The sequence below is a fragment of the Tasmannia lanceolata genome, unplaced genomic scaffold (assembly GCF_043159265.1).
Source record: "Tasmannia lanceolata isolate RefF3 unplaced genomic scaffold, GAP_Taslan_0.1 ptg000012l, whole genome shotgun sequence".
NCBI lineage: Eukaryota > Viridiplantae > Streptophyta > Magnoliopsida > Canellales > Winteraceae > Tasmannia > Tasmannia lanceolata.
Genome location: NW_027518689.1, coordinates 30,337,507 through 30,362,650, shown reverse-complemented (window position 1 = coordinate 30,362,650; position 25,144 = coordinate 30,337,507). Strand labels below are relative to the sequence as shown.

General features: G+C 40.2%; 1 protein-coding gene across 1 annotated transcript; it reads left to right on the top strand.

The window, feature by feature from the left end:
• The first annotated feature begins 585 nt into the window (after positions 1–585).
• LOC143888714 (uncharacterized) lies at positions 586–25,144 on the top strand. Its single transcript, XM_077393138.1, has 2 exons — positions 586–1,980; positions 25,040–25,144. Exons 1-2 carry the CDS (start codon positions 586–588, stop codon positions 25,142–25,144), a joined length of 1,500 nt encoding a protein of 499 aa, XP_077249253.1.

The following is a 25,144-nucleotide window of genomic DNA, read 5'->3' as shown; positions in this document are numbered from 1 at the left end:
GAGCAGTATGAAGAAGAAAATCGTCATCCTAATCTGAATAGAGCCAATGAGGACAGAGCGATGGCAGACAGAATGGATAGGCTGGCCCAAGAGATGGAAAACATAAAATTTCAAGGCCCGAAAAAGTTGAACATGGCCGATTTTATGTTGTATCCGGGAGTCACATTGCCTCCTAGATTCAAAGTTCCGGACATGGATAAATACGATGGGACCGGGTGTCCTCGAAGCCATCTAATGTCAGTTCTTCCGCTTTTACAACAGCATGGTCTATCTCCGGAGCAAGTTGCTCTTTTATTTCCCAGATCTTTGGTCGGAGTGGCTAAAAAGTGGTTCTTGAGCTTAAAGTCAGAGGAGATCCGAACTCTAGAGAATATTGCAAATAGGTTCGTCGAGCAGTTCTCCATGGAGGAGGGAATCGACGTGACTAAGAGAGATTTGAAGGCTTTGAAACAGGGCCATAATGAAACCTTCACTTCCTTCATCCGTAGATGGAGAAGGAAAGCCGCCCAGATGACTCATCGTCTGTCAGATGAGGATCAAATCAAGATTGTGGTGAAAAATCTGTCACCACAATATTATCACCATATGGCTATTCAGTATTTCCTCGATTTCAATCATCTCATTAAGACTGGGACTCAGATAGAAGATGCATTGGCTAAAGGCTTGAAATCAAGAATTCCATCTGATGGCAGAGAAGGGAAGCGACCTGTGATGGCGCCGAAAGAGGTCCATAATGTCAATTATGTCAGGCCGCCCCCACCCAGAGTAGTTACTGAAGTAAGAAGGCCGACAATGGAGCAGAAGCCTCTTCGTCATTTCGATCCCCTTCCGTATTCTTTGTCCGTAGCTTTGAAGAAGCTATTGAAGGACAAGAAGATCAAGTTGCCTGACATTAAACCTCCTCCCAACCCGTTGCCAAGAACCTGGAGAGAAGATCAATTCTGTGATTACCACCGTAACACTGGCCATATCACTGACAGGTGTTTAGCTTTGAAACACCAAATTCAGAACATGATCGATAGGAAGGAACTGTCAATCCAGTTACCAAATGTAACTAGAAACCCCCTTCCTACGCATGCAATGCCGCCTCCATCCTCGGTCAATGTCATTTGCGCCGAGGAGTCTATCATTGATCCGGCTTCCTTCATATGTGCTGTGGAATCCGAAGAACCCTATGTCTGGAAATTTGAAGAAGAAGATCAGTGGGCAGAATCCGAAAGGCCGTATGTTTTATCCTGGAACGACCCTGATGTGGCTGGGCCATCAAACCAGTCATATATTTTCCAGTGTGAAGATGAGGAGAAAGATTCTGAATCTCTATATGTCTTAAGGGTGGGTGATGATGAGGGAGAAGAAATAAAAACCCCTTACACCCTTAGGATAGAAGATGAAGATTTGTTGCTCCTGAGCGATCAATGTGATGAACTCCGCCACGTCACACGAGGTGGACGAGTATTTAAGCCAGCTGAACTCAGAGTTGATAATCCAGCTGAGGTTGCAAGAGGGGTTGACAATCAGAAACAGAAACAGAGGCTTGAGGAAGAAGAAGACAATTTGTTGAATCAGCTCAAGAAGACACAAGCTAATGTGTCCATTTGGGGTTTATTGATGGCATCGCCGAAGCACAGACAGGTTGTACTTCGTGAGCTGAACTCGTCCCAAGTATCTGTTGAAATTACTCCAGATGAGTTAGTCGGCCTGGTAGCCATGACCAAAGCTTCAAAAGCTTTGTCTTTCTCAGACGAAGATTTGCCGTCAGAAGGGAAGGACCATACTCGTCCTCTCAAAATTACCCTGCTTTGCAACCAGAAGAAAGTCTCCGAAGTACTGGTAGACAATGGGTCAGCTTTGAACGTGTGTCCTTTGAGCACTGCCACTACTCTGGGTTTTGGGCCTGAAGACTTCATTCCGTCTGAGCAAGGCATACTGGCATATGATGGGACTCGAAGAGATGTTATTGGAACATTGGCTACTGAGATTGTCATTGGAGGAGAAACCTTTGACATTGAATTTCAGGTGTTAGATATCAAGACTTCCTTTTGTCTGTTGCTTGGTCGACCTTGGCTGCACAAAGTTGGAGTTATCCCTTCCACGCTTCATCAAAAATTAAAGTTCATTCGAAACAATCGGGTGATCACAGTCAAGGGAGATCCTGAGCCAGAAGTCGGACAAATATCTCAAGAGCTTGTTACTGAAAATACAAGAGATATCAGTCTGACAGGATTTTCAGTAGAAGTTTCGGCTATCACCATGAAAGAGGCTATGAGTGAAGAAATTATGTTTCTCTCTAGCACTAATACTCGGGTAGTCAAGATGATGCGCCGATTTGGGTATCTCCCAGGGGCAGGTTTGGGAAAGAATATGCAGGGTCCGACTGAGCGGCCCGAGTTGAAAACATCTGATGGGTTGTTTGGGTTGGGATACAAGCCGACTCGCAAGGAGGTGCAGGAAATGAGAGCCTACATGTTTAAATGGGCAGAATGTCGCCGCAAAGGTTTAGAGTTTCCAATGGGACCTTTCAGCAAAGTCATGAATGGTAGATTCCGAAAAGAGGGAGCTGATTGCCCTTATTATGGTTTCTCAGAGCCATGGTATGATGAGAATGGGACCAAGCTGCCGGGTCTTGAGATTTTCTTTGCGGATGAGCTGCCAGCGGAATTTTACAGTAAGCAGATTGCAGAGGCAGTAGTGACAGAGGAACCAGACTCAGACTGGGTTGAAAACTTCGAACCGGAACTCTTGAATTCTTTGTTTCAGACCGAGGCACCAGTCATTGCTATGATTGGAAGAGATGCACCTTTTCTGAACCCAGAGGACTATATCACCCCAGCCGAGGGACCTCTGGATAACTGGACCTCACAGGTTATACCCCAAGTAATCCCTCAGTACATTCCAGTCCTTTCAAAAGAGTCAGTTATTTCAAAGTATGTGTCAGTTTCTGAGTCCATCCCAGAGTCTGTCATTTCTAACTTTTCTTTTGATGCAGGTACTGTAGAAGTCGGGTCTACCTCTGGAATGGGTGACGAGTCTGTCCTTGGTGGTGTCGAGTCTGAGTCTGAGGGCGTATTCATTGATTCTTTGGCTGTACATGTTTCTCATCACGTCGATACTGATGTCGGCTTATTTTTTCATTCTGTTTCAAAATCTGTAACGCCTGATGTGGGCAAGTCATCTGATGTAATCATTCATTCTGATGAAATAAAAGATTCTTTTGCTTACATTCCTGTACTTGTCTCTTCTACTGATCCTGCTTCTAAACCTGATCAAGTAACTAATAATGATAATCAAGACTCCCCCTCTAATGAGGTAGTCGACGAAACCCCCCTTGAAATCAAGCATATGATTCAACAAGAGGAGAGTCGCCGCGCTAAACCACTTGAAGAGGAAATTGAAACCGTAAATATAGGTGATGAAACCTTAATTCGGGAAATACGAATTGGCAAAATTTTATCTCCTGAGGAGCGTGAAGAATTAATCACCTTGCTAAAAGAGTTTAAGGAGGTTTTTGCTTGGTCTTACGACGACATGCCAGGATTGAGTGAGGACATTGTCCAACACAAATTACCTCTAATCCCTGGCATCAAGCCTAAGAAGCAAAAACTCCGGAAGCTTAAAACAGAATGGGAGTTGAAAGTTCATGACGAGGTTAAGAAACTACTCGAAGTGAAATTCATTGAAGTAGTCGAGTACCCTGAATGGCTTGCAAATATTGTACCTGTGCCCAAGAAAGATGGAAAAGTCAGGATGTGTGTCGATTTCAGAGATCTGAACAAGGCAAGTCCAAAAGATGATTTTCCGCTTCCGAATATTGATCTCCTGGTTGACAATACCGCTGGACATGCACTCTTATCCTTTATGGATGGATTCTCAGGGTATAACCAGATCAAAATGGCGCCTGAGGACATGATGAAGACGGCATTTATTACTCAGTGGGGGACATATTGCTACAGAGTGATGCCATTTGGTCTCAAGAATGCTGGTGCCACCTATCAGAGGGCCGCGACTACTCTTCTTCATGACATGATTCATAAGGAGGTCGAGGTCTATGTAGATGACATGATTGTCAAAGGCAGGACTCGGCCAGAGCATACAGTCGCTTTGAGAAAGTTCTTTGAGCGAATCCGAAAGTTTCAGCTTCGCTTGAACCCTAATAAATGTGTATTTGGGGTCACGTCAGGGAAGTTGCTTGGATTCATGGTCAGTGAAAGAGGAATCGAAGTGGACCCTCAGAAGATCAAGGCTATCCAAGAAATGCAACCACCAAAGACAGAAAAGCAGATTCGTGGATTCCTTGGCAAAGTGCAATACTTGAGGAGATTCATATCTCATTTAACTATGACGTGTGAACCCATCTTCAAGTTATTGAAAAAGAATTCCTCTAAGAAATGGAATGAAGAATGTCAGGAAGCGTTTGAAAAGGTCAAGCAGTGCTTGTCTTTGCCTCCTGTCTTATCCCCGGTCATTCCTGGTCAACCGTTGTTGATGTATTTGTCCATCACGGATACAGCAATGGGTTGTATGCTTGCTCAGCAGGAGGCAGGGTCTAAGAAAGAAAAGCCCATTTACTACATCAGTAAGAAAATGTTGGAGTATGAAATCAAGTACACTGTCTTGGAAAAGACGTGTTTAGCATTGGTCTGGGCGACTCAAAGGCTTAGACATTATCTTCTGTCGAACAAGATATTTTTGCTCTCACGGATGGATCCGTTGAAATATTTGTTCGAAAAACCTGCTCTTACTGGAAGAACAGCCAGATGGTTGCTATTGTTGTCTGAGTTTGACATCACTTATGTCACTCAGAAATCAATTAAGGGACGGGTCATTGCTGAACAGCTGGCTGATGCTCCTATTGAAGAGAATGCTTTTCTGAAGGCTGATTTTCCTGATGAAGAGATTATGGACATTGAAGAAGAGATTCCGAGTTCCAAATGGCTTATGTACTTTGACGGAGCTGTCAATAATCACGGTCAAGGAATAGGGGCTGTTTTGGTATCTCCAAAGAAGGAGTACATTCCGTTATCCATCAAGTTGCAATTTGAGTGCACCAATAACATGGCAGAATATGAAGCATGCATCGCAGGACTTGAGGCAGCTTTGGCTTTGCGAATTCAAGACATCGATGTATTTGGAGATTCAATCCTGATCATTTGTCAAATAAATGGGGATTGGAAGACAAAAGAGGCGAGGTTGATCTCATATCATACTTATCTCGAATCTCTGGTCAAAAAGTTCAGGAATGTCACCTTCACTCATCTGTCGAGGACAAGAAATCACTTTGCTGATGCTCTGGCTACTCTGGCATCAATGTTGGACATTTCTGCTACAATGGAGGTTCAACCTTTAGCTGTAAGGTTGCAATGGGCTCCAGCACATGTGAATGCCATTGAAATATCTGCCAGGTGTCCAGATGGAAAGCCATGGTATACAGATATCAGAAATTTCATTTCAGGCAAGGGGCATCCGCCTGAAGCTTCCAGCAAAGAGAGGAAAACTCTTCAGAGGTTCGCTGCCAACTTCATCATCTGTGGTGAAGAATTGTACAGAAGGTCGTTTGATGGGATACAGCTTCTGTGTGTTGATGAAGATCAGGCTGCAGAGCTCATAGAGCAAACACATGAAGGTGTTTGTGGTCCTCACATGAATGGTAAGATGCTGTCAAGGAAAATCCTTAGACTTGGTTTCTATTGGCCCTCAATGGAAACAGATTGTTTCGCATTCGTGAAGAAATGTCATAAATGCCAAGTATATGCGAATCTTATTCATGTGCCTCCGTCAGAGCTGCATTCTATGACCTCGCCATGGCCATTCTCAGTATGGGGAATTGATATCATTGGCAAAGTCTATCCCAAATCGTCAAGTAGGCACGAGTACATCTTGGTGGCCATTGATTATTTCACAAAATGGATAGAAGCTGCTTCATATGCTTCCATAACTTCCAATACAGTTGCGAAGTTCATCCGTGCGAACATCATTTGCAGATATGGAGTACCTCATGAACTGATTTCTGATAATGGATCTCACTTCAAGAAAGAGGTAGTGCACCTGTGCGAAGAATTTAAAATCAAGCATCACAAGTCATCTCCTTACAGACCGCAAACAAACGGGGCTGTAGAGGCAGCAAATAAGAATATCAAGGTCATAATCAGTAAGATGACCGAGACTTATAAAGACTGGTCGAACAAGCTCCCTTTTGCTTTATGGGCTTACAGGACATCGATCAGATCTTCTACAGGTGTAACTCCATACTCTCTGGTGTATGGAATGGAAGCAGTCCTCCCTGTTGAAGTGAGAATCCCGTCTCTAAGAGTTATGATGGAAGCGAATCTGCCAGAGTCTGAGTGGGCCAAAGCCAGACATCAGGAATTACAGATGATTGATGAAAAGAGGCTGAGAGCCTTGTATCACATCCAAGGGTATCAGAGAAGAATTGAAAGAGCCTTTAACAAGAAAGTCAAGGTCCGGGACCTGAAACCAGGAGATCTCGTCTTGAAGTCTTACAGGGCACCAGTGTTTGATCCCAGAGGGAAGTTCAGGCCAAATTGGTCTGGTCCTTACATTGTTGATGAAGTCCTGCCTGGAAAAGCCGTAAGACTCCTCAATGAAAATGGAGAAAAATTAACAGAACCTACAAACCTGGACCAACTAAAAAAGTACTATGCTTAGATACACCAGGAGGCCGTCTTTGATCGATCAGAGCTCAAAAGCCAACAACCTCAAAGTCAAAAAAAAAACCATTTGCAAACACTTTGGGCCTAAATAAAAAAAAAAAACACTTTCATTCTTTGATAAACTCAAACCAGGGGCATCTTTTATGACTTGCGTCATAAAAGATAATAACCTGAACTACGTCATGACCTGATCCCTCTCTCCAGGGTACGTAGGTAGCCTGATCAATTCGGGTTCGGTCAAATCCTTCAAACTTTTCAAATCCTTAAAAAAAAAGAAGGAAAGAAAGAACAAAATAAACAATTTTTGAAACCCAAATGGGCGAACTACGCGGACCTGATTCTCATTTCTTTGGGGATACGTAGGCAGTCTGGAGGGCCAGATTCGGTCAAATACGTGAAAACTTACCAAATGTTAACCTGTTTGAACCCAAGCCTACCTAAAAGTCCTTCTGGTGTACTTAGGCCCAGGTTTGTAGAGAAATAGAAAGAAAATAAAAAAATATAATGGAGTCTTAGACCCGCTAGACTGAAAACCCGCAAGGGCGGTCTAGGCAAAAGTTAGGGTCATTTGCCCGCTAAGCTGAAAACCTGAAAGGGCGGCTTAGGCAAAAATTAAGGCATGCGGTCCGCCAAATCGAAAACCTGAAAAAGCGATTTGGTCATGGCAGTGACTTCATAAAGGACAGAACCTCTGAAAGCCAGCAAGACTTTCATTTCTTCGGCGGCACTACTTCAAAAGTCTGAGTAAGCACCGACAGAAATTCTTCTGACACTCTCAAGGCTAAGGGGTTAAGACTAAGCAATCCAAGGGAATAATAACCATGATGGAAATACCGGAAAAATGAATGAAACACCTTTAAATACGGTTTTCAAAAGATTTTAAGAGTGGTAGACTGTACCATTTTAAAAATATTTATCAGACTAAGAAGCAGATTCAGTCTCTCTTAGAGTTCAGGTCATTGTGCCCGTCGAAGTCCTCGTTTGCTGGTTGTCCAAGTCTTTTCTATGTCAAGTCAAGTTTAAACTCCAAAGTCCTGTGTATTTAGTATCTTTCCCAAGGCTGGGGTGATGAGAAAAAAAAATGATGAATTTGTATCCCCTCAAGGGTGATGTGCAGCAGAGTGAAGTTCAGAAGATGATTGATTCTCAAGTCCATATGGCAGTCTTCAAGTCCATATGAAATGGCAGAGATCGTCAGAATTGAAAGGCAATTGTCGGGCAGATACAGCCTGTTGTAAACCTGAAAGCTTTGTAACCTCAGATGTTCAATGAAATGAAATTTTTTTTTAACCATTTCCTGTGTTTTGCTCTCTTATGAATCTGTTATGGAAGTATTTCATACTAGGGGCATCTTTTATGACTTACGTCATAAAAGATATCAAGCGTGATAATAACTAGGATAGCTATTCTCAGCAAATGAAAACCAGAGAAGCTTGAGTACAATCTTTGAGCCAATCTCTTCAATCAAATTATTTTCTTTTAAAGTCAAGTTTTCAGAAAATTTTATCCCTAGCGGAGTTTAGAATTTGCTCCTGCGATCGTCAAATCCTCAGCAAAATATTTTTCACTCATTCTAAAGGGTCAATACCTGAAATTTTCTTCAAGTTCCTTGAGTTTTATCTTCGGCGAAGATCATGCATTTTCAATCATTCTTGGCAAAGAATGACTTATTCACCTTGTGAAATCGATCAAAGTTGGTCATTTCTTCAATCGTTTCAATGAATTTTCCTTTCATTTAAAAAATATATGTCCGCCAATGGCTCCGCGATTTGGAGTTTGGTCTTTTCTTTCACCATTTGAAAGATTTTTAAAAGTTGTTTTCGCCAATGGCTCCGCGATTTGGAGTTTGGTCTTTTCTTTCACCATTTGAAAGATTTTAAAAGCTGTTTTTGCCAATGGCTCCGCGATTTGGAGTTTGGCCATTTCTTTCACCATTTGAAAGATTTTTAAAAGCTATTTTTGCCAATGGCTCCGCGATTTGGAGTTTGGTCATTTCTTTCACCATTTGAAAGATTTTAAAAGCTGTTTTTGCCAATGGCTCCGCGATTTGGAGTTTGGCCATTTCTTTCACCATTTGAAAGATTTTTAAAAGCTATTTTTGCCAATGGCTCCGCGATTTGGAGTTTGGTCATTTCTTTCACCATTTGAAAGATTTTAAAAGTTGTTTTCGCCAATGGCTCCGCGATTTGGAGTTTGGTCATTTCTTTCACCATTTGAAAGATTTTAAAAGATGTTTTTGCCAATGGCTCCGCGATTTGGAGTTTGGTCATTTTCTCTCATCATTTAAAAGATTTTATTTCAAGGTATTCAAGTCCATTTTCACATGGCATTCCAAGTCCGTTTTCACACGGCATTCAAGGTATTCAAGTCCGTTTTCACACGGCATTCAAAGTTTATTTAAGTCCATTTTCACATGGCATTCTAAGTCCGTTTTCACACGGCATTCAAATCATTCCAAGTCCGTTTCCACGCGGCATTCAAGTCCGTTTCTACACGGCATTCAAATCCATTTTTTCTCCAAACTTCAAGATCATTTACAATCAAATCTATCATTTAATGTTTTGCAAGAGAAGCTATCTCGCCCATATATCAATTGTTGAGTTACGAGTTGGAGAGAGGCTATCTCACCAGCATTTGCAGAGTCAGAATCCGGTAAAAGGCTATTTCACCATGTTATCTTTGTAAATATTATTTTCAAAAAAAAAAAAAAAAACAAAAATCAAAATTTGATTTGCTTTCTTTTTTTTGGGTCGGCCAAAATGTGTTGTCTGTTCAGCTTTGACATACGCGCGACAAGCGCTCTGCCAAAGAGGGGCATCTGTAGACACCCCATTTTGACCATACCCTGAGCCATCCAATTTTGTGCAAAACCCCCATCAAATCTTTGAGCCAAGGTCCCAAATTCCACCCTTAGCTAGGTTAGGGTCCCGGCAAGGTCCCTGCAAAATCTCGTCAAAATCGGAGTGCGTTTGCTTAGCGAACGAGCCGCGAGAAGACTGTTGTGTAAATCAGAAAAGGGGGCGAATTTACCCGAGAGGGGGGCGAATTTATTTTGGAAAATACAGCTTTGGGCCGAAAAAGACGCGCAATTTCGCGCGCCTATCAAAGGTCCGCGCGCTTCATCAAGTGGGTGTGCCAATATTGTTTCCCTTTTTTGCCTATATATATAAAAAAACAGGCTAATTTTCAGAAAAAAAAAGAAAAAAAAAATTCGCGTAGAGAAAGAGGAGAGATCCCCAAATTCGCCAAAACCCCTTTCTTCTCCGATCTCCTCCGGCTCACGCTCCGGTCAGCTCCGATCAAGCTCCAGCAGACTTTTTTTTTTTTTTTTTTTTTTACCTTCTTTTCTTTTCATTCTTCATCTACTATTCTCAGATACGAATCTGTTGCAGATCTTCCCTTTTGTTTAAAATTTCAAAAAGCTGAAACCCTACTTCGAGCTCTCATTTTTTTCTTAGATCTAGGTTTTCTAAACTATAGATCTGGTTGTGAAAGCTTTAGATCTGCAGAAGGAAAAAGAGAGGGAGAATATACAGATAATTTTCAAGTTGAAACCCTAATTTTACTTTCCCTTCTTTTCCGGCTAGAATCCGACAATACTCCGGTCGGCTTCTGGTGAGATTTTTCCAGCTAAAGAGAGAGATCTCGTATCTTAGATCTTAGATCTAAAAAAAAAAAAGGGGTCAAAGGGCTCAGATCCGAGCGGAAGTGAAAGAAATTCAGATTATCTGAGATTAGAAAGAGAGGAAAAGTAAGAGGATCTATCCTAAAGGTGTTTCTTCTTTTACGGACAGAAATTTGGAGATCGAAAAAAAAAAGAGTAATTTTTCAAGCAATCGTTAAATTGAGGTAAGTCTTTGTTTAATTGTTCTTTTGATTAACTAAACTCTTTATTTTTGTCCTAATTAAAGAGCAGATCTGGAAATTCCAGAGTATTTCAGTTCAATTTCATCTTTGATTCATTTTTTTTTACCAATTGCTTGAATGATTGAGTTTGAATCTAAAATATGTATGCTGTGTTTGTTTTAAGCTCTGTGTTGGCTTGAATACGGGTATTTAGAACATAAGAGTATAATTTTCTTTTGTTTTAGAATATAAAATTTCTATTTTTATCTGGAATGTTTGAGGTTAAACCTGGAACCTGCATGTAGTATTTACTTTGAGCTCTGTTTTAACTTCAATGTTCATATTAGAGTCTTTTAGTATTATTTTTGTCCTTAAATTGATGTCTATTAAAGAAAAGCCTCCCTTTTGCGTTAAAACTTGTTTGTAAACTGTTGATTTTTTTTAGGAATGAGGTCTGAATTAATTAATTTGGATATTTGGAAAATTGTACTATGAAAGGCTATGAGATCCATCAGTGTTTTGTATCCTATATATATATATTTTTTTTTTCTAATAAAGTGAATTTGTGCCAATTATTTGGGACTCATATATTTGGAGTTATAATTAGCTGTTCGATTAGAGCAATAGCTTTGATTAAATTCCGATTAAATAAAGTATGATAGTGTGTTTGATAGTGCTATTGCTGTAATAATTGAGATACAAAAAACCTGCCTGTTATACGTAGTTGCTTATATTCATGTCGTAGCAAAAAGAGGGCTGATATTTGTATCGCTATGTTTTGATTTCTAATGAGGATCTGAGAGTCTTATGAAATCATTTTTTAGCTTCAGGTGCATACAAAAGCAGCTATTGAACTTTAATTGATTTTTTTTTAAAAAAAAAAGGGGGTCATTCTTTTCATAAAAGAATGAATAATTCTGAATGTTGCCATTTTTTGTACCTAATGAGAATGTTTAAAAGATAATTTTTTGTTATCAAAGGTATTGAAGATATTCATGACTGTTTGCTTTGATATTTGTTGATTCCTCTAATTTTGTGATCAATGGGTAGATCTTAAAGGTGAAAGTAACTAGTTAAACAGTTTCTTGTAGTAAATCTTACTAGATTCATGTCATAATATGATGTATAGGGTAAGCATCCTAATGAAATTTGGAGATATTTACAATCTAATTGAAACTTCTCATTTTTTTTTTAGATGCTTGGGAATACTTAAATTATTAAGTATTTGTAGTTAGTAAACTCAATAGTATATACTAATGTAACATGATCATCTAATTGATTTAAATTTCAGGGTTTTGTAAAATACATGCTTGTATTCATTATATGTTTTGATACTGATATCACCATCTTTTAAATAAACATACTAGTTATTTATATGTACACCATCAGGTTGTTGAGCTTTTAGGTGTTCATTTCATCTTAAGTTTTGAGTTAGGGTTCGAAGACGGTAATAAATGGATTGTTCAGGTGAGATTATCTTAAAGCCTATTATACTCATTCCTTTTTATTTAAATAAATTGTTAATAAGAAGAAGGAGATCAGATGACTACTCTGTTCGATATTATCGACATGAGTACTGTCTGATCTCAAGGCGGGATTAGAAATATTATCATGTGTATGTGATATCAGATGATTACTTTGGCATCATCTGATTTCATTGGAGTCCCCGTATTGGGGTTTGTGGATGGTTTTGAAGTGTTTGATGTTGTTTTTACTTTATTAGGCTATCCAGCGGCTGGTCTGGACTAATTAATGTTATTTATCATTTTATGATTGCTATTAGATTGTACATTTTTCTTTGCTTGGCAATTAATTTATTTTTAGAATAAAATTTGCGATTATCTGATAACCCTTTCTTCTCTTTTTGATAGACTAACTCAGTCTTATAGATTTTGTTAAAATTCTTTGATATTAGAATTCCCTTTCGTTGAACCAGGGCGATGAAGGCGATAGCCCAAGCCCATTATTAGGGGACTCGCTCAGTCCAAGTTGCATACCTCTCCTTTGTATATAGGAGACTTGCCTAGTCTCATTCTCTTACTAAACCTCCTCTTTGTGTATCATTTGGTTTTGGGAGAACACCCTACTCGGCTTGGCTTCATACCCCTATCCTATATGGGTATCTGGTTGCACATTTGTTGCACCCTAGGGCTAGGTAGCTGTCCGGCCCGGCTGGGTGTTTTACCTTTGCCAAATATGCACAAGGTCTCTTTTTCCTTGTTAGTATTTTCTCTATCCTACCTCTGTGTCTAAGAGACTTACCTAGTCTCATTTTCTTGCTAAACCTCCTCTTTGTGTATCATTTGATTTTGGGAGAACACCCTACTCGGCTTGGCTTCATACCCCTATCCTATATGGGTATCTGGTTGCACATTTGTTGCACCCTAGGGCTAGGTAGCTGTCCGGCCCGGCTGGGTGTTTTACCTTTGCCAAATATGCACAAGGTCTCTTTTTCCTTGTTAGTATTTTCTCTATCCTACCTCTGTGTCTAAGAGACTTACCTAGTCTCATTTTCTTGCTAAACCTTCTCTTTGTGTATCATTTGGTTTTGGGAGAACACCCTACTCGGCTTGGCTTCATACCCCTATCCTATATGGGTATCTGGTTGCACATTTGTTGCACCCTAGGGCTAGGTAGCTGTCCGGCCCGGCTGGATGTTTTACCTTTGCTAAATATGCACAAGGTCTTTCCTTATTACTTGTGAGCTTTATCTTAGCTTGATAGTCTCACTAGCACCCTTCTTTATCTCATTTTCTTTTAGGAGACAGGCTTTGTCTCATTAGCACCTCCTTCTTAGAATCCTTTTTTTTCAGAGTCAGTCCTTAGCCTAGGAGTCTGTCCTTAGCTAGAGAGTCTGTTTTTCTTTCAGGAGTCAGTCCTATCATCATTAGGGGTTAGGATTTTATCCAACCTCTCATCAAATCTTGTGTTTTTTCTATCCGCTCTTGCAAGGTATAGGATGCTGTCCAACCCTTGTAGAGCTGTGTTTCTGTTCTTTTCCCCCGCAAAGCATAGGATGCTGTCCAACCTTTGCGGGATATCGGGAGTCTGTCCTCCCCTTATGATGATAGGATTTATTCCCCTCGAGTCAAAAACACTTAAAAACAACAAAAACACCTAAAAAACCAAAAATCTTGAGTCATTAGGAGTAGTTAGGAAATCTATTTCGAACTACGTTGGCTTGATCCTCTTCCACGAGGTACGTAGTGCAGCTTGAGATTCTTATCTCAGGTCCAGCCAAACCTTTGTAAATAAATCATTTACCCATTTTAAGAAAAAATACCAAAAATCTTCAAAACTTTGTTTTCAACAAGATCTTCCTCTAGAGTTAAGAGTTTGTCCCGGATGAAGAGTTTTAGAGTTTTGAGTTTGTCTTTGATGTGTTGTGTGGTTTGTTTGTGTTTGTGTTAGAGTTAGGAGTTTGTCCTAGAGTTATAGGAGCGCCTCCGTCTAGTCAGTTGGCGATTCGTATCGCCGACTGATGATTAAGTCTTGGATACGTTAGTGATCCCATTGTTTCCCTTAGGGCGTACAGCCTAGCTACACATAGATTATAGGAACCACCTGCATTAGCTTAGGGCTAACCTGCATTTAGTTAAGGCATATAGGGTGTCCTAAAATCTACAATCCATTGGAATTTAAACAATCACATAAGAAGCTTTAAGAACTAGTCTGGTCTTTTAGATCGAGTCTAGGATAGAAGTCTAGATGTCTTAGGCATCATAGCTTAGAATAGGTGCGAAGAACTACGTTGCCTTGATTCTCGTGGAGGCGGGGATACGTAGGCTTCTTTGGATGAACATCAGATCATCTAAAGACTCGGGCCTAGGTATAGATTAGAGTCTTAGGGTTGTATAGTATCGAGTCATTTTTCTATGTTTTGCAGTGTTTTCTTACTTTATTGCGCAGACCTTATACTTTTTGGTGTGTCGTGCATGTGTTTGTTCATCAGAACTTAGACACCCATTAGGCATGTCACTTATAACCTAGCTATGCTTAGGTGACACAGGTTTCTTTTATTTTATCTTGTGTGCCTTTGATTTCATCTCCGAGACATGCATGATTAGATAGACGTCTTCTCGGAGATATTCATTCCCATTCCATATGATTTTCGCCCAAAGCTCTTCAAAATTATTAAGTAAATGGCATAAGAGACCAGGTGTTTGCACTTGGGCGGATGAGGTGCTCTTTAGACCTTCCGAATTCGTAACCAGGCACGAACCTTATTTTATATCTCTGGTTATCCGTTGCAACAGAGCATAGTATGGGATCCAGGGCTCATTTGCCTTTTTCCTTGGATGGCGACTCTTTCTTTGTTTAAGGTACACCTCGAATCTGGGCTAGTCCCCGAATCGAGAGGTATCTCACCTTGGTATCGCCACTCATGCTGTGAGGGGCACTTCTTTCGAGAGTTCCTTGGTAGAGCTCTCCATTCACGTGGATGATCCATATGAGACTGACTCGCGTGGGGGCACACGTCCTCCACCGCTCTCTCTCTCGGATCGGGGTCCACAGGATGTTACAGATCGTGCTTGACAAAGATATCGGAAACTAGGACTTTGACGAATGATGAAACGGCAAACCGTGACGAATGATGAAACGGCAAACCAAAGAACCATTACTAACAAGAATGGATTAGAAACACTTTTATGAAACTTCAACAAGATTTTTCTCAAAGAGACTGCTGGTCTTGTCTTTGGGGATTTGGATGACTGAAACCTTGAACAAGACACTTGAAATTGGTAATCTAGAACAACGGCTCTCTTGGATATAATCATGGAAAAGTGGGACTTGCCTCTTGATAGGTGTTTAGATAAACATTTCTTGACCAAGATAGTATTTAACTAACTGGAAGGAAATTCTGAATTTTAACGGTTCATCTTTCTGAGAAATTGGCTCGACCATCATTGCATCTGAGGCTCTTCCTAGCTTAAGATGCCTTCCTGGAGTATGATCTTTTTACGAAAGCTGGGCTTTCTGATGTTTCTACTTCTGAATTCTTCTGGGTTGATCATCTTTGAAATGAAGCTGTTTGACTGGATTCTCAAGCTCTTTCAGGTACAATCGCAGGGAGCTGACGAAGCCGGGCCTCCTTCACCGAGACAGTTGCATCATTTTGGACACAAGGACGACGATTGACTCTTTTTAAAGAGAAAACTTAGATAAAAGACACTACTCAAAGGATTGAGGAGCTCTGAAGGAATGAACATAGAATAACAACGATTGATTAACTATACTGACAGACACAGTAATGCTTCTGACTTAGTTAACGTTTTATTTGGTAAGTCTATCCTTTCAAGGAATATTTTTTTCAATTGGTAAACACTGGACTTTTCCCTTAAACAGTAATGCCTCAATGATTTAATTACAACTCCTAGGATTGCTTAGCTCCAATGCCCCCAGTTTTGAGGATGTCACTTGAATTTGCTTGAACTTCAGTTGATCTTCAGTCCTGATACCGGCTGTAGCCTTCTTACAATGATTCTCTTACCATGACCAAGTCACCTCTTCAAGGTTTTTAACTTGGCGGACCGTGCTAGCTTTAACTTTTGCCTGAACCGCCTTTCTAGGTTTTCGATTCAGCAGGCTATCCCCTTAGCTTTTGCCTAAGCCGCCCTTTCGGGTCTTCAACTTAGCAGGGGAATGATCTTAAATTTTGCCTAAACCGCCCTTTCAGGTTTTCAGTCTAGCAGATCTTCAAACTCCATTTCATCATCAATTTTTTTTTGTTTCGGGACCTAGATCATTAGTTCTGAACACCGGAAGGACTTTATAGGTAGGATAGGGCTTTTCAAAGAATGGCTTAAGGTTCAACAAAGATTTCGACCGAACCTGTGAACATGTTGCCTACATGTCCCAAGGTAGGAATCAGGTCGTGTGTAGTTCAGGGCGAATGCCCCTAGTTTGAAGATAAATTGTTCGAAGGTTTATTGATTTTTTTTTCTTTCTGGAATAATTGACTTCTCTTCTTTAGGAACTTGTCCCTCTTTTTTCTGAAAGGATTGAATTTCTTTTTTTTTTGATTGATTGAATTGCTTTTCTTTTTTGAATCGACCGAACTCAGTTTAACCGAGCTGCCTACGTACCCCAGTGTAGGGATCAGGTATCGCGTAGTTCGGGGCGAATGCCCCTAGTTTGATGGGTTTTTAAGAAAATTTCATTTAGGCTCGAAGGGTTTGCAAACCAGTATTCTTTTGACGTTGGGTTCTGATTTTGGGATTTATTCAGCCAAAGGAGGCCTTCCGATGTTCAGATTGGGAATCGATCTAGGTTACTAGAGTCCCTCTGGTACTGATTATTATTATTTTATTTTATTTTCATTTTTTTTTTCGGAGTTTGACGGCATTTCCAGGTAAGAGATAATGGATCTTCTTCTTTCAAGATTCTAATACGTGCTTTCGACTTTCATAGAGCGAAACTTGTTCTTTGACATCGTCCATTTATGGATTTGTAACTCTTGATATCTGATGACCACTTTTCAATACTTGCTCTTGAACTTCTTATCTTGAATTTGTTAGCTTCATGTTATGAATTTGAGAACCAAGGTCATTGATTGGAAATATGAAAGTTGTTTCCACTCCATGCCCTTTGCATAGCATATGATATTCACTTCATTCTTTCTTGAACCTTCTATCTGGGTCTTTCTCTTGGCATTAATGGTAACGCTTACTGGACCATCTTTTTATCCTCAAAATGGGTTTACCAATTCTTCACACTCTTCAGAGGGTAATGTATTTTCAATCGGCATTTACTGGATCAAGGTTTCAGTGCCAGTGTTTACCACTTTAATTTCATCTTTGAAAGGCTGAGATTGGCGCTCCTCCTCTTGTTCAAGTAATCGTTGTGACTCAAGTGGAGTTTCGTCAATTTTGTCCTCATTTGAGGAGGGAGTCTTATTTTAAGATCAGAAGCACACTTAAGAAATAGACACAAGTGAACTATTGGAACTGAAATTTTATTTAAAGAAAAAAATACTACATCTCACAACCTATCCTGAACATGTTCAGGATTCACAACTCTAAAAGAAAAGCAAAAGATAACTTGCCTGGACTAGGCATTAACCTTGAACTGTAGAACCGGACTCAACAATTGTACTGACCATGATGGCTGACTCAAAATAAAATAATAAACGACTAAAACTTTAACTGCCGCAACTGTCTAGCTTCGGAGGCTCGGCGAAAGCTGGCTCATAAATGGTACTTTCAACTTCTGATTCTTTTCATTGCAACCGGACCTGTGCCCCTTTGAACCTTCAGTTATTTAAGCATTGCGAACGGCTGGCGGCAGTACTGCATGATTTGATAATGGGTTATTGGTAGCAACGGGACTTGGCTCAAACACAAGGCTTTTATTGTCGAGCAACCTCTGGATTCTGAATTTTAGGGCAATGCAATTATCAGTGAGATGGCCAGAATTTCTATGCAGTGTTGATCTGTTCGCCAATTTGCTGGTAAAGGATTAGGAAGAGCCCTAATGTCGGGCAGGATTATGCGACCTGAGGCTAGACACTCCTTGAGTATCACAGATGGTGGAAGAGGGAGAGGGGTAAATTCTGTCTGGGCCTGTGGCCGAGGTGCGACAGCAGGTTGGGTATAATCCATCACCATGGGGTTCTGAGGTTTTGAAGGCTGAGGCTTGGAGCGGGAAAGGTTATTAATTTCAGCTGACGGAGGCTTCCTGAATTCTTTGGTATTCGGGTTACTTCGGTTGAACACACCTTGAGCCATAGCCTCCTCTATTTGGGTGCCTGCCACGATAAAGTGTTTGAAGTCCGGATAATACTGCAACGACATGTGATACTGGAGCTGGGGGGAAATATTTTTCATGATTATTTGGACCTGCTCTTCCTCAGAAGGGCGCTCCATCATCTGAGCTGCTATTCTCCTCCATCTTTTCACAAAGGTCAGAAAAGATTCCCTTGAATCTTGCTTGGTTCTTTCTAAATCCTTTCTGGTGATTTCTGTCCCATCATCATATGTGAATTGCCTGATGAATTGTTCACCGATATCCCTCCATGTCCTATAACGAGTCTTGTCTAGGACCATGAACCATCTCCTAGCAACCTTGGTTAGGGAAACCGGGAACAATTGAGCCATTTGCTCAGGAGATAAGCCTTGAGGCTGACACATGATGGTGAACATCTGCAAATGAGTGATTGGACAACCCACACCATCATATTTGTCGAAATCTGGCATTTGAAAATTGGCAGGGAGACGGATTTCGGGAAACAGTGTGAGGTCACTTGGATTGAAACCCCCCTGGTCCTGAAACTGAATGTCCTGAACCTTCCTAGTAAGACTTTCTAATTTCTCCATAACTACTTTATCAACCATGGACTGAGAAGGCCTGCTGCGATCTTCGCTGTACTGCTCTTTTTCAAAATCTTCTTCAGTTTTGTCAGGGATAGGAATGAACACTGGCTGGGCAAGTGCGGCTGAAGTAACTGTATGGTGCATGGACCCTTTATCTTTGGACAACGATGGCCCCAACTTTTCAGAAAGCTGGGCCTTGATAACTTGGTTCTCTTCTTTGAGTTCTTGAAGCTGCCGGAGAATCAAGGTGAGAGTATCGGTAATAGCAGCGGGTGGAAGACTACTGTTCTGGTTTTCTGCCATTGGGGAGGATGAGGATGGGAAAGAAGGAGATGCTGGGGTCCTCAGAGAAGGTGGCGGGGAGACAGATTTCCTCTGCAATCGAGAAGAGATCCGAACCCAAGGAATAGTAGGGTTAGCTATGGTGTTTACTGCCCTGTCATGGAAATAATGAACACGAGGTATATGAGCTTGACATTCATGGAGTGTTTCTTCTCAATGACTGAAAAATATTACACATTTAAGCAAGTAATTGGGACAATAGAATGAATCCAAATGATGAGGGGAATGCCCTTAGTTCAAGGATTATGAGAGTAAACTCTGAAGGATTTAGCAGAAATATTCTTGAAAAAGGTAGCCCCTAGAGGAGGAAGAGATCAAGGGTACAGGCAAGATTGGATCATCAAGATTGCACGATCAAATGATTGAGACACAATTTCCGCCAATGAAGACATAATCGAATCCCACAAGAGACGAATGATAGACACATGATCAAAATGTGAGATTGCATAGGATTACTTTCAACGGGTAGATCAAGAATAACTAATCCTATGAGATCTTTAGAAATGATGGGATTTATATCCTAACCCCAAAGGAAAAGTTTTTAGTCTTCGCACATTTTAACAGTGTTACCTGAAGGCATCAACCCTAATCCTAATCTAGCGGAGTGGAGAGAGGATCTCGACTCATGACTTTGTTTGTGTACCTAGGACCGATCGTAGCCATTGGAAGATGGACTACGGCCTAATCTAGACACAAATGGGTAGGATATCCTAAACTAGGTTCACACATGTGGTGCACATGTGTTCGTATACTGCATGCATGTGTGGGTTAATGTAGGGGTAAGGCCAAGAGTCCCCTTAGCGCGAATCCATGTTCGATATACTGTACCAGTGTCCGGCGTATCAGTACGTGAACAAGAGATCCGTTTACGCACCATAAAGGTACTAGGCTAAGGGTGGAATGCTTCTCTAGCACAGAGGCACCAGGTGATGAAATCCCAGTCAACCATGCTAGATAACACTCCGGGTTCCTAAAATAGGACGTGTGTGCATGTGAGATGCAAGGGTTTAGATGCAAGTGATGTAAGTGTGTGCAATAAGTTCGCGCAATCTATGATGCCTTCAGGTTTTGTTAAATTAAGTTCGAGTAAAATGTGATGAGAAAATAAAACGAGACAAACTAATCTAACAAGTATAGAGTTTTTATGAGCCAGTTAAATTAAATTCAAATGAATTATCTTTTGAAATTTTAATGAAGTTAGGTGGTCCCCAGCAGAGTAGCCAGACTGTGGGACACGATCCCGCGAGAGGGGCGTGGGGCGCGAGCCGCCATGCACTCTCTTGGTCTCTCGTATCCACGCGATTGGCGTGTGTTTTTTAATTGTTGATTTGAATCCATCTTTCCTGTGAACTTGGGATCACTAAGGCAATCCGAATTCCACACGAAAGAGACTGACAGAGTCGCCACCTAGATGTGGGATCTAGGACCCATAATTAACCAGAAATCTAGACTCGCTACCTGGTTACGAGAATGGAAGGTATGGGGAGTTATCCGCCACATGCACCATTCCTGCCCGATAATCGGTCTTCGATTCCAAAAGCTAACTCCTTTAAATTTATTTTAAATGGCTCATTCAACTCTATGTTAATGTGCGAACTAAGTGACATGCATCCTATGATCTAATTTCAATGTGAATCCTAGATGTGTATCTTGATTTATTAATTTGTCTGGATTCATTCTAAGTGAAAGTTCTCCTAGAATTCTAATTTCATGGAAAGTCCTAAGTGATTTGATTAAGCATTTACAAGAAAATTAATATACAAAACACCACAATTTGTTGTGGTGCCGACTCGCGGGTGGTATGCCGTCAGACATCCAAGCTGCCTACGTACCCAAGCCTCACTGGGATCAGAGTCGACGTAGTTCGGTGCACCTAAGCTAAGCTACTTATGCCTAACTCAACTAGGACACCGACTTAGACGGATTTGACTGTTTCAACAGTTTTAAAAGTAGTTATTTAATTCAAGTTGAGGATTTTATTATCTTAGGATTTCATCTAAGATGCTGTATGATTCTTACCTAAATGCAAGTTGTTCCTTAGACTAATGCAGGTTTGCCTACATTCTAGTTTACTAGGCTTGTCTTAAGGAAAGATTGGGTGACTAGTGTAATTAGACCTATGGTACGGTTGCTATTCATAGCAAGCGTCCGTGATGAGGCTGGACTCCTAACTCTAGGACTCCCTAAAACTTAGGACACGACACAACACTAGTGTTCCTAAATTGGGCTCTAATGGTTCTTAGATTGGAAACCATAATCCAATGGTTCCGGAAGACTCGAGACAAATCAATTCAAATTCTTGAAGTTAATTAATTTCAGATTTCCTGGATTTTCGATTTATGGACACTTGAGGATTACCAATGGTTCTAGGGTTCACCAATTTCGGCCCAGAATAGCATCCAAGGAAGGGAATCGTGCGTTCTTTCCTTGCGCAATTTAATACTTAGGTTATAACATCTTATTGCCTGGCATATCTCAGGATTTCCGTGGACAGTAACCTCGGAGCCAACAACATGCTATAGCTTAAGTATTCAAATTGTCAAAGATCGGTTGCAATTGGGATACGATTATGGATGCACTGACCATTTTTCCAGGGAATTCTAATGATCCTAAGATTTCTGTTTCAATGGATTAAGGAGTTAATGTGTGACAGAGATTTAAGGTTCTTTAGAAATATTCAGATGATTTTCAATTAATTTCGGATTTTCAATGAATTTTATCAATTTTAAACATATGAGTGATTTTACAAGTGAAATTGTAGCAAACGAATTCGAAATGAGTTGAAATTTCTACAGCAGCAAGATATGATGAAATGTAACTTACGGAAAGAGTTTTACAGATTTTTACATTAAGCTCATATTTAATTTCGATTTAACAATTGATTGACCAGATTGCACAAATAACACAGAAACCACTAGAAATATGAATCTAAATTCAATGAAATTTCTACATTAATAAGATATAAGTAAAAATAACATACTGAGAAATTTGCATGAATTTTGGAAACCATTTACTATCAGTTTCAGATTTTTTAATTTTCAGACCAGATTATGAATTAACCCTACATCCCATATGAAAACAGATCCAAATCACTTGAAACTTTTACAGTAACTAGAAATGTGAGATTGAAGACTACTGTAAAAATTTTAAGAATTTTAGTTGTTATCTGATGTCAGTAACAATTCCTCCAAAAGCTGGTAAATTTCAAAGAAAGCATAAAATAATATACCAAACAAATTCTCAAAATTCTCAAAATTTTATGGTAGAATGTACTGGTATCATATTAGTTTCCCACGAAATTTCATTAATTTTGGAATTCATTTAGTATATATTTTATTTTCGAAACACTCATGGAGATCATGATTTTGAGCATACATATTTAATTTTCAACTAAATCCAATTAAATACTAAAAATCATGCAAATATACCAAATAATTCTAGAAAAATCTAAAAATTAAGTACCTACCTGTGATCGAAATCCTCGCCGAATCCGAGAGCCGAAAAATTCGAAAATCGCACCGCCGCTTGATCCGCTTCCGCTTTCTTTCTCTTTTTCTTTGTTTTATTTTCTTTTATATTTTTTTTTTATATGGAACAAGGGAGAGAGATGGGGAGAAACAAATAAGGAGAGAAAGTAGATAATGATAGTGTGAGAGTGAGAGAGTGAGAGATATTGAGGGAGAGAAAGAGAAAACTATCCAAAAACAATGTGTTGTTTCTTTTTTTTCTCCTCCTCTCATCACCTCTCTTTATATAGTGAAAAACTTAGTGGAGAGGTGGAAATAAACAATGAGAATGGTGGGTGTGGTGGAGAATAATGGAAATAAACAATGAGAATGGTGGGTGTGGTGGAGAATAATGGAATATATAATGGTAATGGTGGGAATTGTGGTGGGGAATAATGGAATATATAATGTGAATGGTGGGTGTGGTGGAGAATAATGGAAATAAACAATGGTAATTGTGGGAATGGTGGTGGGAATAATGGAATATATAATGGTAATGGTGAGAATGGTGGTGGGAATAATGGAATATATAATGGTAATGGTGGGAATGGTGGTGGGGATAATGGAATATATAATGGTAATGGAGATAATGGTGTTATTTTAAAGGGAAAAATGAAGTTAGTGGAAATGGTAGAGAAAGTTAAGTCATGCTAATGGTGAGTCCCACATCAGCGGGTTCCGCACAAGCGGGTCCCACATCAGCGGGCCCTACACAAGCGGGTCCCACATCAGCGGGTCCCACACAAACGGGTCCCACATCAGCGGGTCCCACACAAACGGGTCCCACACTAGCAGGTCCCACACTAGCAGGTCCCACACCAGCGGGTCCCACACAAACGGGTCCCACACTAGCAGGTCCCACACTAGCAGGTCCCACACCAGCGGGTCCCACACAAACGGGTACAAATTCTCCCTAGTTTAGATTTTTCTGAATAATCCTTCTCAACATTTAGCGGGAAAATGCGAAACACGACGGAAATGACCAAAAATATTTAGAAATGTAACAAACGGATGCGGGAAAGAAAGACATTGGAAAACCGACGGAAAACAAACCCTAATTTCTTTATCGATTAAGGTAGAGCAAAATGGGGTGTCTACAGTTTGCGAAAGCTCCCTCTTCTACTAATCCTGTGGAGGGGAAAAGTAGCATTGTAACAGCAAGGAAAGGGGCTAACGACATAAAAGCAACACAATACAACAAGTATAACAATTATCAATGAACTGTGTTAGAATCCATTTTAAACTCTACAATTTTTCGCAATTTCTACATAAATGAGATATATCTACGATGCCATTTTAATTATTCAAAACTCAGGAAAAGATATGAGTGGAAGTATATCAAACAATATGTACTCTCATCCCCAATGGTCATACGGCATTCCCCAATAAATTCTTGTTCGGTGGCCTTCTAGCCTAGCCGTCAACCATTGACCATCAAGGAGTACTCCATCCCCTAATGGAACGTGCTCCTTTCTAGGGTTCCCTTTGGGTCACCATATGGTTCCACCCGAAATGCATTGCCAGCCAGGTGTCATACGCTCTCGGCCTGGGTGACTTTAGGCTTTTGCCCAAGGACGGATCTAAGGGTCTGCCTTAGTCCTCCCTCCCTTATTCCCAAATCCTAGAATGGCATACAGATTCTACTAATTATCTTCGTGAACGTGCTGGGCTTACTTTTAATTTAACAACTTTCTCCTATTCTGACATTAGACATATTACAGCAATTTACTTCCTTAAATGTAAGTCTAGGAAAAATATGTTATTGAAACATGTGTAATGTCTTTACCTTCTAATACAGTTACATATAAAAAAATCATACAATTATACTGAGTTATCGTTATGATGCGAGTCCATATTCACTTGCCTGGATGTTGCGTGGAAAGGAGTGAGATAATGCTGATGAGAATTTCACGAAAACAACTTGAGAAGTACCCTGAACAATTATGTAGCATTTGTGTCAAAATTCCCCTTCAATTAACATTTCTTTGTTCTAAACCTTTATTTCTTATTGTAGGTTGTATAAAGCTGGAAGTGAACGAGGCACAGGTTTGGGTAACTAAAATGGATGGATTCTCTGATGGCCATGTTCAAGGGCTTAAATGATAGGGTGGTAGTATTAACAATGAAATTTTACTATGTGGTCTATATATTTTAAGAACTGTAGTAGGGGTTACAACATCTGGCGATTTTGTTTTACTCACACCCTTTCTTACCTGGACCACCCCGTTGTAGTGTTTGAAAGTAGAAACAATGATACTAAAAGGGTGGCCTAAGGTAGAAAAAGGGTTAATGTTTTATTCTTTAAATCCCAATACGATTTCTATTTTCCATCTCTAACACATCTCTTCTTCCTGTCTATTTGCAGGTCCTATCCAAGAGGGTTCGGACCTTTGAAGGCGTGAATTTCATGGATAAAAATACGGGCACAGAGGAGTGCACTGATTGTGAATCAAATAGCATCGTGGATTAG